The sequence below is a fragment of the Sinohyriopsis cumingii genome, chromosome 10, assembly GCF_028554795.1.
Source record: "Sinohyriopsis cumingii isolate HCF-2022 chromosome 10, ASM2855479v2, whole genome shotgun sequence".
Lineage (NCBI taxonomy): Eukaryota > Metazoa > Mollusca > Bivalvia > Unionida > Unionidae > Sinohyriopsis > Sinohyriopsis cumingii.
Genome location: NC_142970.1, coordinates 75254950 through 75271441, shown reverse-complemented (window position 1 = coordinate 75271441; position 16492 = coordinate 75254950). Strand labels below are relative to the sequence as shown.

Genomic DNA, 16492 nt, shown 5'->3' with positions numbered 1-16492 from the left:
CAGTAAGAGAGTATATCATGTTGGAATGGTCCATTGTCTTTTAGGTGAAGTAAATATACAATTCAGAATGTTAGTTTTCATCTAACATTACCCCAGAAAGGTAGTTTTAGCATGTTTTTTCAAAAATATATGTACATTTATTATGGATTAAATTAGATGCATGCATATTTTTCTTGTTGGATGACTGAACAGTTGTATGGTTTTTCAAATGTACTGTTAAATTAGACTTGCCTGACATCAGGCTTGTGAATATAATAGTACATTTCAAAAACTGTACTGTTGTTTAGTCATACAGCTAGAATGGGTGGAATATATCTGTTACATCTCTTCATCTTTGAAGTAGCCAACAAGACTAAGTCATTGTAACAGTATAGCAAAAACGTTATTTGTTATAAAAGTAGATAGCTTATATAATAACATTTTCAGAAGTAGGTTTTTCTACTGGCTGCTGCAAGTTGATGTTAACATTGCATAACTAGTGGCAATAACTTAACAAACATAAAACATAAATACAGCAATAAACTAACTTTCTTATTTTTTATTTTTAAAACTAGTCACCAATATTTAAAGGACTTTTGACATAAACATTGGATCTTGTATGGATTTTGTAAAGTTGTCAAGAAGAATTGATGAACCATATTTAAAAATGTACAATTCTTGTTCATACATATTTGTTTATTTAATATCCAATTTCATAAATATAGCTTGCAAAGGAAGAATACAAAAAATACGAAAATAAAGTAGCAACATTGGAAATTGCAGACTCGCATAAAAACATGTTAAACACCATTATCACTAGTACTTCAATAGAACTGACATTGTGCTGTCTTGTGAAAATGAATTTTCAAACAATATCTTGATTACAGGTATATGATTATTCACAACTTTGAAATTTTGTATACTATTTATATAATTTAATGAAAAATAACATGGTGATAATATGTTTGAAGGTTGTATTTTTTTGTTAATGACCATAACATTACGTTAAACTCTGTCCACAATCATTCTTGCAAGTTTTTATATATATATAATAACCTCCCAGACCTAACACCAATTTCTAAGAAAATCTCCCATTGTGATAAATGTAAACTTTTATCTCTGAACAGATAACAGTTTTGACCTTTTCACAGAAAAGCACAGGCATGGTTGAATTACATGTATATTATTTATGCAAAGATCACACATGAGAAAATTCTAAAAGAAAACATGATGAGATGGTACCCTTCTTGAATTGCACATTTTTGTGTTTGTTAATAATTCCAATCATTTGTGCCCTATGGAATAAAAATTTGTCCAAAAGTATTACAAAATGAAAACATTTCTTGTTGTAGTTTTTAAAGTTTGTAGGATTGTGTATTTCATGACTATTTCAGAAGAGAGTTAGCTCTTAAATGGCAATCAGAAATTAATTATTGTGCTTAAAAAAGTCATTTAAAGTGATAAAGTTCCCTGTACAGCCTCAGTGAGTGCATAATGACTAAATAATGCAGCCATTTGGACAGACATAATGGTGAATTATGGGTAATTTGTATTCATTTTTTTCAAAGTATCATAAAATGTCAATATGTTTAAAAATTTTGCATGATCAATGATGTAAGTTTACATTCCGTTAGAATTGGGCCTTTTTGAGAAGTTGGAGATAGTCATCACAGACAAACTTTGTCACTGGCACTTTTCTATCAGATGATAAAACAAAGTTAATCTTAAAAAGAATACTAATTGTACACAAATCATTGTGCTTCAATATTCACTTCCAAATCAGATGCCAAGGACTTTAATTTCATTCTGTTAAGTAAATTTAAATATTTTTTGAATGCAATACAAATTTTAATAATGATGGCATCATTTTTGCCTGTAGCAAATCAAGACGTAGTAGCCACTTGTCCAGTGGCAGCATCATAATAAAAAAATGAAGATACATACAATTTAGTACTGTGTCATATGTATTACAGTTTAGTATTGTGTCATATGTATTACAGTTTAGTACTGTGTCATATGTATTAGTTTAGTACTGTCATATATATTACAATTTAGTACTGTCATATGTATTACAGTTTAGTATTGTGTCATGTATTACAGTTTAGTACTGTGTCATATGTATTACAGTTTAGTACTGTGTCATGTATTACAGTTTAGTATTGTCATATGTATTACAGTTTAGTACTGTCATATGTATTACAGTTTAGTACTGTGTCATATGTATTACAGTTTAGTACTGTGTCATATGTATTACAGTTTAGTACTGTGCCATGTATTACAGTTTAGTACTGTGTCATATGTACTACAGTTTAGTACTGTCATATGTAGTACAGTTTAGTACTGTGTCATATGTATTACAATTTAAGACAGTCATATGTATTAGTTTAGTACTGTGTCATGTATTACAATTTAGTACTGTCATATGTATTAGTTTAGTACTGTGTCATGTATTACAATTTAGTACTGTCATATGTATTAGTTTAGTACTGTGTCATGTATTACAGTTTAGTACTGTGTCATATGTATTACAGTTTAGTATTGTCATATGTATTACAGTTTAGTACTGTGTCATATGTGTTACAATTTAGTACTGTGTCATATGTATTACAGTTTGGTACTGTGTCATATGTATTACAGTTTAGTACTTTGTCATATGTATTACAATTTAGTACTGTGTCATATGTATTACAGTTTAGTATTGTGTCATATGTATTTGCAGTTTAGTACTGTGTCATATGTATTACAGTTTAGTAGTGTCATATGTATTACAGTTTAGTACTGTGTCATATGTGTTACAATTTAGTACTGTGTCATATGTGTTACAGTTTAATACTGTGTCATGTATTACAGTTTATTATTGTGTCATATGTATTACAGTTTAGTACTGTGTCATATGTATTACAGTTTAGTATTCTGTCATATATATTACAGTTTAGTACTGTATCATGTTACAGTTTAGTACTGTGTCATATGTATTACAGTTTAGTACTGTGTCATATGTGTTACAATTTAGTACTGCATCATATGTGTTACAGTTTAGTACTGTGTCATATGTATTACAGTTTAGTACTGTGTCATATGTATTACAGTTTAGTACTGTGTCATATGTATTACAGTTTAGTATTGTGTCATATGTATTACAGTTTAGTACTGTGTCATATGTGTTACAATTTAGTACTGTGTCATATGTATTTACAATTTAGTACTGCATTATATGTGTTACAGCTTAGTACTGTGTCATGTATTACAGTTTAGTACTGTGTCATATGTATTACAGTTTAGTACTGTGTCATATGTTACAATTTAGTACTGTGTCATGTATTACAGTTTAGTACTGTGTCATATGTATTACAGTTTAGTACTGTGTCATATGTATTACAATTTAGTACTGCATCATATGTGTTACAGTTTAGTACTGTGTCATATGTATTACAATTTAGTACTGTTATATGTGTTACAGTTTAGTACTATGTCATATGTATTACAGTTTAGTACTGTGTCATATGTATTACAGTTTAGTACTGTGTCATATGTATTACAGTTTAGTACTGTGTCATATGTATTACAATTTAGTACTGTGTCATATGTATTACAGTTTAGTACTGCATCATATGTGTTACAGTTTAGTACTGTGTCATATGTATTGCAGTTTAGTACTGTGTCATATGTATTACAGTTTAGTACTGTGTCATATGTATTACAGTTTAGTACTGTGTCATATGTATTACAGTTTAGTACTGCATCATGTGTTACAGTTTAGTACTGTGTCATATGTATTACAGTTTAGTACTGTGTCATATGTATTACAGTTTAGTATTGTGTCATATGTATTACAGTTTAGTACTGTGTCATATGTATTACAGTTTAGTACTGCATCATATGTATTACAGTTTAGTACTGTGTCATATGTATTACAGTTTAGTACTGTGTCATATGTGTTACAGTTTAGTACTGTGTCATATGTGTTACAGTTTAGTACTGTGTCATATGTGTTGCAGTTTAGTACTGTGTCATATGTATTACAATTTAGTACTGCATTATATGTGTTACGGCTTAGTACTGTCATATGTATTGCAGTTTAGTACTGTGTCATATGTATTAAAGTTGTATAGTAATGTTTCTTTATGAGAATGCAAATCTGTCCCAGTAGACTACATTTGCTATGGGCTTCTGCTTCATAGTGATGGAATTTGAAGTCCGCAACATGACAAAGCTTAAAGCATCACCGGTATGTAATAAGTTGCTATCGTATAAATCAGATTGACAAAAATTGGGTTTTGTTCTATGCATTTTTCTCAATGCCTTTGCATGAGTACAATAAATAGGAAATATATGGAGCTTAATAGATAAAGGTATTTGTAACATAGTATGTGTACATTAATTTTAAATCTTATCTTACATACATTTTTTAATACTGAAGTTTAAGCTCTCTGGAAGAACTTGAAACATTACCTGTATTTGGAAAGGTGAACTTTTTGTGCCTATTTTTTATATGTAAAAAAATTGCATTACTTTAAAATGACTAATGCAGAAAAACATGTATTTAATTAAGAAAGAATTTCATTCTTGCAATTGGTTTCAAGCCATCAGCAGTATTTGAATAGAATATGTAAATAAACTGAATTTAGATTGAATTTTAAATCAACTACCTGCAGAGAAAAAACCTAGCCAGCCTCCTGAGTACAGTCAGATGTCCCCAATCTTTTTCACCATAAAGAACCTTGTGACAACACTGTTATTTAACCATGGGGTCTAATTGACATGTAGTAATTGGTAATGACATGTGTATGTGTCCTTGTTTAATTTAAAACTGTTAGATTACAACCCATGGTTATGAATCATGCTTAAAACTTGCAATCTATCCCAAAAAAAGTAATAAAATGACTACAAGTAAAGGTGGAAGTTTCAGGCAGTTCAGATAAAGGTAACTGTGCTGCTCAGTGCAGATGAACAGCCAGCCTTACAGTTTTTTTTCATTGGTGGGGGAACAATTTTAGAAATATGCAGCCTTTTTCTGAAATTTTCAGTTTAGATAATGTTTCTTAAAAGCTTTTGCATGCATGGTTATGAAACATGGATACTAAAATCATTCTTGAAATTATTTCAAGCATTTTTTATTTCTTTATTTGTATTTCTTGGACACCTGTGCAGGGACTGTATATGTATATTTATAAAACTTTATTGAAGGATTCATTTCACAAAGTACAGTTGTTCCTCACAGTGAAATCCCTCAGTATTCCACCGTCTCTCTTGGAAAAGCAGATGATAGTTAAACTAGGGTCAGTTGATAATGAGAGGGCAGTGAATGGGTAAGGACAGGTAAATTGGGTATGACTAGCAAATTGGGTGAGGACAAATTTAGTAGACTAGCAAACTGGGTGAGGACAAATTTAGTAGACTAGTAAATTTGTGAAGACAAGTAAATTTTCATTAGCCAGTAGCAGAAACTCATAGTCACTTTATCATCCATCTTGCACAGTAATTATCACTGAAAATTTGTAAAGGCCTGCTAGACATTTCTGATGTAGTCTCTCATCTGCTGCCCCAATGAGATCATATAAATGAAGTTTTATATTAATTTACTGCAGTTTTCTAGGATATGGTGAGTATTAGCTTAATTGCTCATTACCGGATGAGATTATGACCAGATATTGTGTTCTTTACTTACCATCTTGGCTTGCATAGGGTCTATGTTACATAGGGTCCAGCTGCAAACAATGTGGATGCTGATCTGCCAGCACATTATACACCAACAGATCAGGGTCTGTATTGCTTGTTCTGCTTATTACTACTAACAAAATGCATAGACCCAGATCTGCTGGTGCATAATGCAATGGCAGATGAAGTTTGCAGTGGTACTCAACTTATAAGTGAGTATTTATGATACATAATGCTTGTTATGTTTTAGCTGCTAACATTGGCTTGTTGCTATGCTAAAGTCAGGTTTTTGAAAAATGGTTCAATTCAATTTTATATATAACTATGTCCTTTTACTATTAGTGTCATACATACTAACATGTATTCTTTAGGTTATAAATCTGATGTCTTATTGTCTTAACTTGTCTTTTATATTTCAATACTTGGTACATCATGCTTCAATATAAAAGTAATTTTATATTTCTCAATCACAGGAACAAACCAGCTTCCCATGATGCCAAGTGTTAACCTTACTGCCAGTGGTGTACAGAAAGGAAACTTATTGCATTGTCACTGTTACCCACTTGACTTTTGTGGCGGGAAAGATGAGTGTGTCACACAAACTGGTGTAAGTTAGAAAATAAATATTAATCAGTCATATTTAAAATTTGCAATTTCTGTTATTAATTATTGTAGCTTGAGGATTGTTAGCAACTTATCCATTGTCAGTGCAGATGCATGTATTGTTATAATAATTATCATCTCCAACATCATTAGTGCTGTATGGTGATATCCTTTGTCTGTCCGAATGTCTGCTGTCTTTTTGGGTCACAGTATTGAAATTTACCAAACTTCATTTTCTACCTACCCGTATATCAACCAGGTGCAGGAAGGATATCATCTTTTGCTCCCACTCTCGTGGCCCTTGTTGAGATTAAAATGAACACAATATTAGTTACAGTGACGTTTTTAGATTTAAATGCAGTCATTGTAGAAAGACACAATCTATAGTATATGAACAATTTCTGGCTCAGAAGTGTACTGTGCAGGCTGGGTTGTATTGTGCTGGTTGGGGATAGGAGGAGAGTATTGGATCTAAAATGATATTGCTTCGAATTAGGTAATATTTGAAATGTATGGTTTATCATCAAAGTTCCTCATAACTTCTCTAAGGTCTATTCAGGTTCAAGATAAACAAACTATAATGCACACATAACCTTGTATTAAGTAGCTATCTCTGAGAAAAGTCACTGTCTGCATAGTAGCAACATCTGGGAAAATTCACTGCATATTGATGGCACATGTTTTTGTGAAGCCCCCCACAAATCTCTTATTTATCCAGTCATCCTACCATCAGTTATACTCCTATGTCAAGTTTTGTGTTTGGGTCAGTTTCTCAATGACTGTAACTCAGAGCCATGCAACATTATATGCAGATATGTGTTTGGGTGAGTGAAACACATATAAACCAAAAGTTGGACACTGTGGCACAAACTTAACATTTGTTTCAGTTTAGTTTGCGTTTAGGTCATTTTTCATGCATTGTCAGCTTCAGAGTCCTGCAGCTTGGTATGTAGATGCATCCTGGTGAGTATAGTAATGCTACACAAAAAAAAGGTAAGTACAACCTAAATTGTACACTTGATTGATTTTTCGGTAGGTTTTTCATTTTAGGCATGTTTTGCCCACTAGTCATGCAGCTTGGAATGTAGATGGGTCTCAGTGAGTTTAACAGTCTTAACAAAAGTAGGTCACTGTGATCTGAAGTTGACATTTATTTGACTTTAGCTCAGTTTTGCATTTTGATTCTCAACTATTAATAGCCACTCAGGCGTGCAACTTTGTATGCAGTTACAACCTCTTCATTGCAACATCTTCATACTAAAAGTAGGTCGTTGTGACCAGAATTTCATGTTTCATTGACCCAAATCAACTTTTGTGTTTAGGGTCATAATCACAAATAATAATAATAATAATAATAATAATAAAGACTTTATTTAGAGAAGGTAACTCAGTTACTGAACTAATCTATCTAGAGGCTTTCTATCTGTTATGTACAATATATACAGTATATACAAAATGATGTGAAGAGTCTGGCTTGACATTAAATAATTAAGTGATTTTAATATTCAAAGTATCAAGCCTGGAACACATGCACAGGCATCTGTGAAAACATAAACATATATAAAACATAAAATATAATCCTGCATTGAAAAATTCAGCTATGAAAATGATGTAAAATTACAGAAAAGCAGGCGGTATTTTTTGTACTAGAGCTGTTCAATTTTCTAAAAATTTCATCCATTTAAGACATTGATTGTGAAAAGATGAAATGCTAGGAGCCTGCCTTATGTCACTGGGAATGTTGTTCCATACCAGTGGACCAGTATATTGAAAACTTTTTTTTAAACAATTCCTTCTTTGGTCTTGGTATAATGTAATTTTTTTTCTTCTTAGGGACCTTACATTTGGAGTGCCATCAACATCTCTTTGGTGAAAGATATTTCTTAGACAGGAATGTCTTTTCTGGATACTTTATACATCAATTTGGCCTTCCTGAAAATTGTCTATACTTTGATCTAGAATTAAATGGCAAGCCCTCTTTTGGAGTCTGTGTTGTTATGTTTGAATTAGAGGTATTACCCCAAATTATATTACAGTAGTCCAGATATGGCTGAATATAACTTCTATAAAAGATGACGCTATACTGAAGAGGAATGTATGTTTTGATTTTCCTCAATAGCCAAAGATAAGAATTAACCTTTTTTGAAGAATGTTTAATGTGAATAGACCAAGTAAGATTGTTATCCACGAATACACCAAGAATTCTATCTTGAGAGGTCATATTGAGGCTCACGTTGTCAAATAGAACCTGGAGTTTGTCACTATCTAGCCTTGCTCGTTTTTGTTGTGTTGTAACGAGTAGAGAATTTCGTTTTTTTCTGTATTTATGATCATACTGTTTTCCTTGCACCATACTTGAAGTCTCTTGAGAGCATCTTGTAAGTTATTTTCAAGTACTGTTTGGTTTTACCAATCTCAGACAGTGTAGTATCATCTGCATAGAGGTCAGTGGAAGAAATTGAAGTTCCAATCTTCAGAGGTAAATCATTGATAAATAGAGTGAATAACAGAGGCCCAAGGATAGAGTTTTGTGGTACTCCACTGTTAATAGTTTTACTTTCAGAAAGTTGACCATTTAAAGATACTTTTTGCACTATATTGGTTAAGTAAGAAGTAAGCCAGTTTTTTGAGTTTTCACTGCATTGATAGATTTTTAGTTTTTCAAGCAAAATTTCATGGTCTACCAGATCAAAAGCTTTACGAAAATCAACCATAATAGTGCCTACCATTTCTCCTTGATCTAATGCTTTCAGCCATTTATCAATCAAAGATACAAGTGCAGTTTACACTGCATGGTTACACAGAAGGATTGGTGGGGGATTGTGGAAGCTGGGTATTAATGTTTATTGAATGCATTTCTAATATAAGAAAGTATTAATTACATTGAGGCAGTTATGATAAAATGGCCTTGGTTAATGGGTTTTGAGGAAATTATGTTAGAATTTCATGCTTAAAAACTCTTGTTAATATTGGGTCTGGTCTCTCAGAAATGTTGACTTTCATCTGCTGTTGCTTACTTTTCAGTGTTTTGCTGGAATAGATTCAGACCTCGAAATCACTCGCTATGGATGCACTGCAAATGCAGCGAACAAAATGTTCCTATGCCGTTTGCCAAACGATAGTCACATCTATGCTATTGATTGTTGTAATGACAAAGACTATTGTAATATGGACCTGACCCCCAAAAAACAGCCTTATCCAGTGTATCATGCAGAAGGTAAGCAAAAGGAAATCCTATTAGTTTTGAATAATGTTAGTTTAAAAGTATGTTAGTTCACACATGCATACACAGTTTAGAAAAACAATTTTTTCTCACTTTTTAAATTTTCAGAAACCTTTGATTTTGTTGTTGTTGTTGTTGTTATAGGGTTTAACGCCATTTTTCAGCACACCATAGGCTATATATGGCGGCAAGTATTAATGGTGGAGGAAGAACCCGAGAAAACCCCGGAAAGAACCACCGACCCACGAGAATCTACTGGCAAGCTTTCTCAAATACCCACATTGGCTGAATCTGAAACTTGAACCCACGCAGACAGAGGTGAGATGGCAGTGATCCGTAACGGAGAGCGCGTTAGACCACTCAGCCACTTGAGGCCCCTCCTTTGATTTTGCAACACTACATGGATGAGCTGAAGTTGACCTTCTTGTTAGTGAAATCTTGAAAATGTCAAGTAAAAGTCATTACATTATTGTCATTGAAGAAACATTTCATAAATCCCTTGTATGATTGAAAATGCAAGATGTTATTACTTAGTCCAGTCTGATGACATGGAGATAGTTTGCTTCATTGATCCATGGTAAATTTCAGTTACAAATACCAACATTAAGATATAAATTGTTTGTATTCAACAAGCTATCGCTTTCATTGTGGGCAATTTTACAAACCCCAAAGTCAGTTAAGCAGTCCTATTTCGCAGTAGATATCTTTGCAAATAAAGTGACATGTTATTTTTGTCCGCTGCGCTCACTTCTGAAAGAAGGTAATTGAATTAGTTATATTTTGTTGAATGGCAAATACATACAGAATTTGCTCCCTTACTTGTGTCAAGTCAGATGAAAAGAGAGCAACTTTGCCTTCGTCCCAAGCTGTCAAAAGGGTTGGATTGGGCACATCAAGGCAAAACATTACACCTGTTTATTGTGTGAGACTGGAGACACAGATGACCAGTAAAAGTTGTTGTTGTTGTAGGGTTTAACGCCATTTTTCAGCACACAATACATGGTGGCCAGTATTAATGGTGGAGGAAGAACCTGGGAAGACCCCGGAAAGAACCACTGACCCATGAGAAACTACTGGCAAGCTTTCTTACATACCCACATTGGCTGAATCTGAGACTCGAACCCACGCAGACAGAGGTGAGATGGCAGTGATTCTTAACGGAGAGCGCTTTAGACCACTCGGCCACTCAGGGCCCCTACCAGTAAAAGTAGACACCAGCCTACTTTTAAAGTACTTCATGGTGAAAGTATTGTAGTGATTATAACTTAGAAATATCTCATTTTGACTTTTTAAATGTTTAAGTAGAAATACAGGAGTGTCTTATTTTCTAGCATAGTGACCACAGATAAAATTAGTATGATTTACTAGGAGTATATGTAATGTACACTGGGCTGTCTACTTACTTTTGCTTGGTAGTCTGTCTGACTTTGGTGTGGAAGGTTTGCTTGTAATTCTTGGCAACAGTTACATTTTTATCCTTTCCTATTTAAAAAATGTATGTCATATATATTTCCAGAAAAACCAGAGGCTCCTCTTCCATTGGATTTAATTCTTGTAATTGTGCTTCCTCTGGTGGCTGTAATGTTGCTTGTCACACTTATATGTCTGGTGTGTCACATTAGACATAAAAAGAAAATGAAGGCCTTCAGTGCACAAGAGCGCCGCCTACTGGACGAAGATGGATTTAGGGCTCAGCAAGTAGGGGACACTTCACTGCAGGTATGTGAATACAGGCAAACCTGTGCTATAGGGCCTTAATTATTGAGCATTGATGTAAAAATTTGCACAGTACTTTGTAAACCTTTCAATGAAAGTGATCTGTTTAGTTTCATGTTGAACATGAGTGCCTGAAACTCCAAGGAATCTCAGTGAATGGGCCGAAACATTCATTTTATGGAGTGATTATTTGGTCCTCCTTTATCAGCTGATGGTGATGTTTGATAGTTGGATATCATTTGTGATTTACATATTTTGTTGTTATATTTACTGTCCATAATGTTCCATAGATCTTATCATAAAGAAAAGTAATAATTTTTTATGATACTTTTCATGTGTTAAAGATACAATTTACTAATTGCCTGCGGCGGTTTGAGATTTGCACAATTAATAAGTGGCAGTGGGAGGCAGAAAGTCAAACAATGATAGGTTAGAAGGTTACGTTCTTTTCAAAGAAATCTTCCTGGGCTCAAGATAGGAAGAAGTCACTTCACCCTCCAAGCAAACCAAGAAGTGAGTGAGTGACCTTTAAGGAGATAAATTTTGATCAGGATACCAAAATAATATACTCATGTTTATATTACTACTACTACTGCTATTACTATTGCTACTACTACTACTGACAGCTGACAGTGGTGGTGGTGGTAATAGTAGTAATACTTGCAGCTGCTATAGCTACTACTGTGGTATAATGCTATTTTTGTATATTTGATTATGAGATCTGACAATTTTTCTTATTTATTTGTGTAAAGTATTTAGCTAAAAATAACTGCTCTGGTGCCCTTAGTGGTTAGAGCATCTGTCTAGGATTCGGGAGGTAGTAGGTTTGAGCCCCAGCCGAGTCATACCAAAGACTTATACAAATGGTACTAACAGCTGCCTCACTAGGCGCTCAGAATTAAGAGGTTAATGTTAAAACTGATTGGCCTTGTGTCAGGATAATGAGACTTGGTGGGACATCATGCTACATGTCTGCGGCATGATGCCTTAGTGCTTAGCCATCACTATCAACTGCTACACTGCAGACATTGAAGTAATATGACCGAAAATGTGTTAAAGCTATGTTAAAAATCCAAATCACACACCAACACACACACATATAACTAAAAATAAAAATTATTTAGTGTAAGATATTTTATCATGATCGTCTTCCACATTGATAACTTGATATATCATTTTGGTTGAGATACAGCATAAACCTACAACCACCTGCAAACAACATAGACCCCGATCTGCATCACAAAGCATGTCAGTAGCTTCCTGTAGGTCATTGTTCTTCTGTTGTTTTCAGAATTATTTAAAGAAATTCATATCATTTGGACGAGCCCCCTCCTCCTCCAATTTTATGTTATGATTCTATTGTCTTAAAGTAAGTAACAGAAAAGAGTGAAAACCAGCAAGTTTTGTTTGATTCAACAAATGATTGATATCCATATTATACAAAGTGAAGATTTAAAAAGAATGTACATTATGAAATAAATCCTAAATAATCCTAAAAGTTTTATCACAAGTCAAATATGTAATGTTCCAACTGAATTCCAGTGGTATTCCAAAAAGTTCCAGTATTGAATGTGTTGATGCGCCCATAGTCTTGAATGTGGTAATGTGCCAATATCCTGAATTATTAAAATGTGCTAACAGTCTTTTGATGTATCATAATAATATAATCCAAAAATGTCGTGTCTGAATTCACTCCAAATTAATGTTCCAGTCAAAGAATGTTACTGATGAACGATTTTTATTTTCAGTGAATAATAATTTGAATAAATAATTCCACTCAATTGAAAAGTTGAACATAACAATTATGACTGATTCTGCTTCAAGATGTTAAGAATGAGTAATTTCTCAAATAAAGAACATTATATAAAAAGCTAAGACAAAAAATAGAACCAGGATAAGGGTCAAACATTCATTTCTAGAACATTCCTAGTTGTCAACAATATATGGTCTGTTACTAAAATTATAATAAAGAACGTGGCAAACATCAGATACACCAGGTTTCCATAGGGGAATACCAATGTCCTAGACTCAGATTAAGATAAATATGTTTACCCCCATTGATAATAATCCTAATATTTAATCTATACTCAAAGTGAAATATTACCTATGTATTATGTTGTTTACAAAATCAATGTCCCTAGTCAGGTACACAGTGTATTTTATTTGGATTAAGGTCATTTACAAAATACAATTGTACATAATACATAATCATGGATAAAAGCGAACAAACAATATAGATCAAATATACATAACACTATGTTATCAGGACAAGTTGGTGTGTTCCATGCATTAATGAAATGGTAGTATTTGATCAGTGTGAAAACACTTAGTTCCATTTAATCGAAAGCACCCTGATTATTCATGATTGATAAGTCATTCTGAGAGGCATCATGGCCTAGGGTTTAGGACTTAGTCTGCTAATCCTAAGGATTAAGACTTAGTCTGTTATTGCAAGTTCTGCATTGTTCTTCGGATATCCCATAAAATTTTAAATGTGTAGTTCCAAACCAAGGAGTAAATGCCCAGTTTATTAAATCTGTATAAAGATCTGATTGAGGAGTGTTGTGGCTCCTGATTTTATGTCTTTCTAACCTTGGTTTCTGCAGCATTACTTTCCTTTGGATTGGAACTTAAATTGATGAGACCTGGCATTCTGTATCATCATCTAGATTAGTTATAGCCCCTAAATGCTTATTCCACTGACAAGTTCGTCAATTTAAACCCCTACAGAGAAACTAGTCATGAGCAAGGCCTTTTGCAATGCACCCATTGTTGGTAGCTCCTTTATGGTCAGTAAATCATGCAGTCTTCTACTTGGCCTAAAGTAAGATGATTAGCTCTGTGTGTGTGTGTGTGTGTGTGTGTGTGTTATTACTTGGCAAAGTATGTAGAATGAAAACTCAACAAACAAGCTTCAGAAAGCTGTAGACATTGGAGATTGGTATTACTGGTGTAGAACAAATCAGTGATTAGGTGGTACTGTGTGGCTTGCATATATAGGACATGTATCTGATCCATGCATTACCTTCTAAGGGATTAACCTCATCTGGAGTCAGTGGAACATATTGTCAAGTGTATTGACTTCCACCCAATGAGACAGACCTTCTAAGGGATTAACCTCATCTGGAGTCAGTGGAACATATTGTCAAGTGTATTGACTTCCACCCAGTGAGACCGACCTTCTAAGGGATTAACCTCATCTGGAGTCAGTGGAACATATTGTCAAGTGTATTGACTTCCACCCAATGAGACAGACCTTCTAAGGGATTAACCTCATCTGGAGTCAGTGGAACATATTGTCAAGTGTATTGACTTCCACCCAATGAGACAGACCTTCTAAGGGATTAACCTCATCTGGAGTCAGTGGAACATATTGTCAAGTGTATTGACTTCCACCCAGTGAGACAGACCTTTTTCATCTGGAGTCAGTGGAACATATTGTCAAGTGTATTGACTTCCACCCAGTGAGACAGACCTTTTTTGTATGAGCTCAGTTTTTAAAAAAACGTTATCACAATTTACCCCCCAGAGAAAATCTTTAACTTTTTGAAGGAGTGCACTTTATATAACACATTTTCTTCCTATTTTGAAGCATTTCAACTTGTAATTTTACTCGGTTGTTTTAAAAGGGTTTATCTTCCCAAAGATTCTTGTAGATATATCTTTGCCTGTTTGGATCTTAAATTTTTATTGATACTTTATGATAAGGAGGTGTTGTGCTATTAAACCCTATACATACATGCATACATACATACATACATACATACATACATACAGTGTATCCCCCAGGGGTGTAAAATTGAGGGTACAAAAAACCCCTAGGTGTCAAAGCTGGGGGTCAAATAAAAAATGTGGGGGTCAAATAAAAAATGTGGGGGTCAAAAATGTACTGACAAATTTTCATATGACTCGTACTTTTTCAGCTTGAAATAGGATATTGCAACTTGCACAACATACTCTGTCTCTCTCTCTTTCTCTAAACATACAAATACACCAACATGCACAGTTAACAAACAAATGCATTGTCCATTCAAAGAATAATTTTATTAGTTCATTTTTCTTTTGAAGTCATACTTTTAACAGTCTCCTCAACAATATTATAGCCCAACACATTACATATAAGCCAATACAAAAAGCCAAGTAAATTTTTTAACCAAATGGGAGTTAATTTACTGCCTTTCATCAAATGTGTACTATCATAGGTTTCATTGTACTTCGTCCTAGAACACATTTATCCAAATACCAAGGAGGATACTGATTCATCTTCTTTCTAATAAGTTACACTTGAACTTTAAGATCTTTCTTTTATTGCAGTAAAAGTTAAAAGCCAACAGAATCTGCAATGACCCGCGGACTTTGTAATCCAAATAACGCATTTGTCTCTGCAAGTTTACTGATTTCTTTGTTGTGAAATAATGTCTTAGGTTATAATGTGTTCTCCAGATATCTTATGGCGAACGAGGGCCTATTTTTAAAAATTTTAAAATCCTGTGATGAAAGGATTATTCACTTTTGCAGTCTTTGCAATCACGTGATCAGAAGTCACACCGGTAATCATAATGAATATTCCAGTCAAGGGAATAATTTTCTCCATTTTTCATTAAAGTTAGATCCACAGTTACTCTTTTGTGTTCTGCTTCTTTCACTTTCTTCGCTAATGCTTTTTAGTGCATGACATTTTAATATGGAGATCACTTTCTAGTACAACGAGCCTTGATGTTAAATATCTAGAACAGCTTGCTGAGCTCGATGGAAATCGTGAGAAGCTCGCAAGATTAGGGGAAGCTACTCCGTCGTAATATTACCTATGCTAGTCTGGTTCATTGTTTTATATGTTCCCTGCGTTGCACTTTGCTATACGAATAGAGGAGCACAGGTTAGGGGGAAAAACAAAGCAGGGAACCAGTCAATGCCTATACGCGAAGTATATACGATGCCATCCATCGTCCAATGCATTGGATATGAAATAAATCATGATCATATTATGAAAATCCTTTGCGTCAATAAAAACACATGGTAACAAAATGTGTGCGTCAATTTTCTCCAGCGTGCGTCCCTGATGCACAAATGTGCGTAAAGGGAAACACTGCATACATACATACATACTTGCGTCTGTACATACATACACACACACACACACACACACACACACACACACACACACACACATTATCAATCTTTTGTTTCTTTGAAATTTTGTGAAGACAGTAATTATGATGATGGAATAATCTATAACAGTATAATGATGATGATAGAATAATCTATAACAATATAATGATGATGATGGAATAATCTATAACAATATAATGATGA

The 16492-nt window shown here is 33.8% G+C and overlaps 1 protein-coding gene across 1 annotated transcript in view; it reads left to right on the top strand.

The window, feature by feature from the left end:
- The window catches only part of LOC149790403 (activin receptor type-1-like), an 83712-nt gene that overhangs the window by 55754 nt on the left and 11466 nt on the right, over nt 1–16492 (top strand). Inside the window, exons 4-6 of the mRNA XM_089972456.1 lie at nt 6111–6244; nt 9265–9457; nt 10980–11182. Of these exons, the coding sequence (XP_089828582.1) occupies nt 6111–6244; nt 9265–9457; nt 10980–11182 (530 nt within the window). The remainder of the gene's footprint in view (nt 1–6110; nt 6245–9264; nt 9458–10979; nt 11183–16492) is intronic.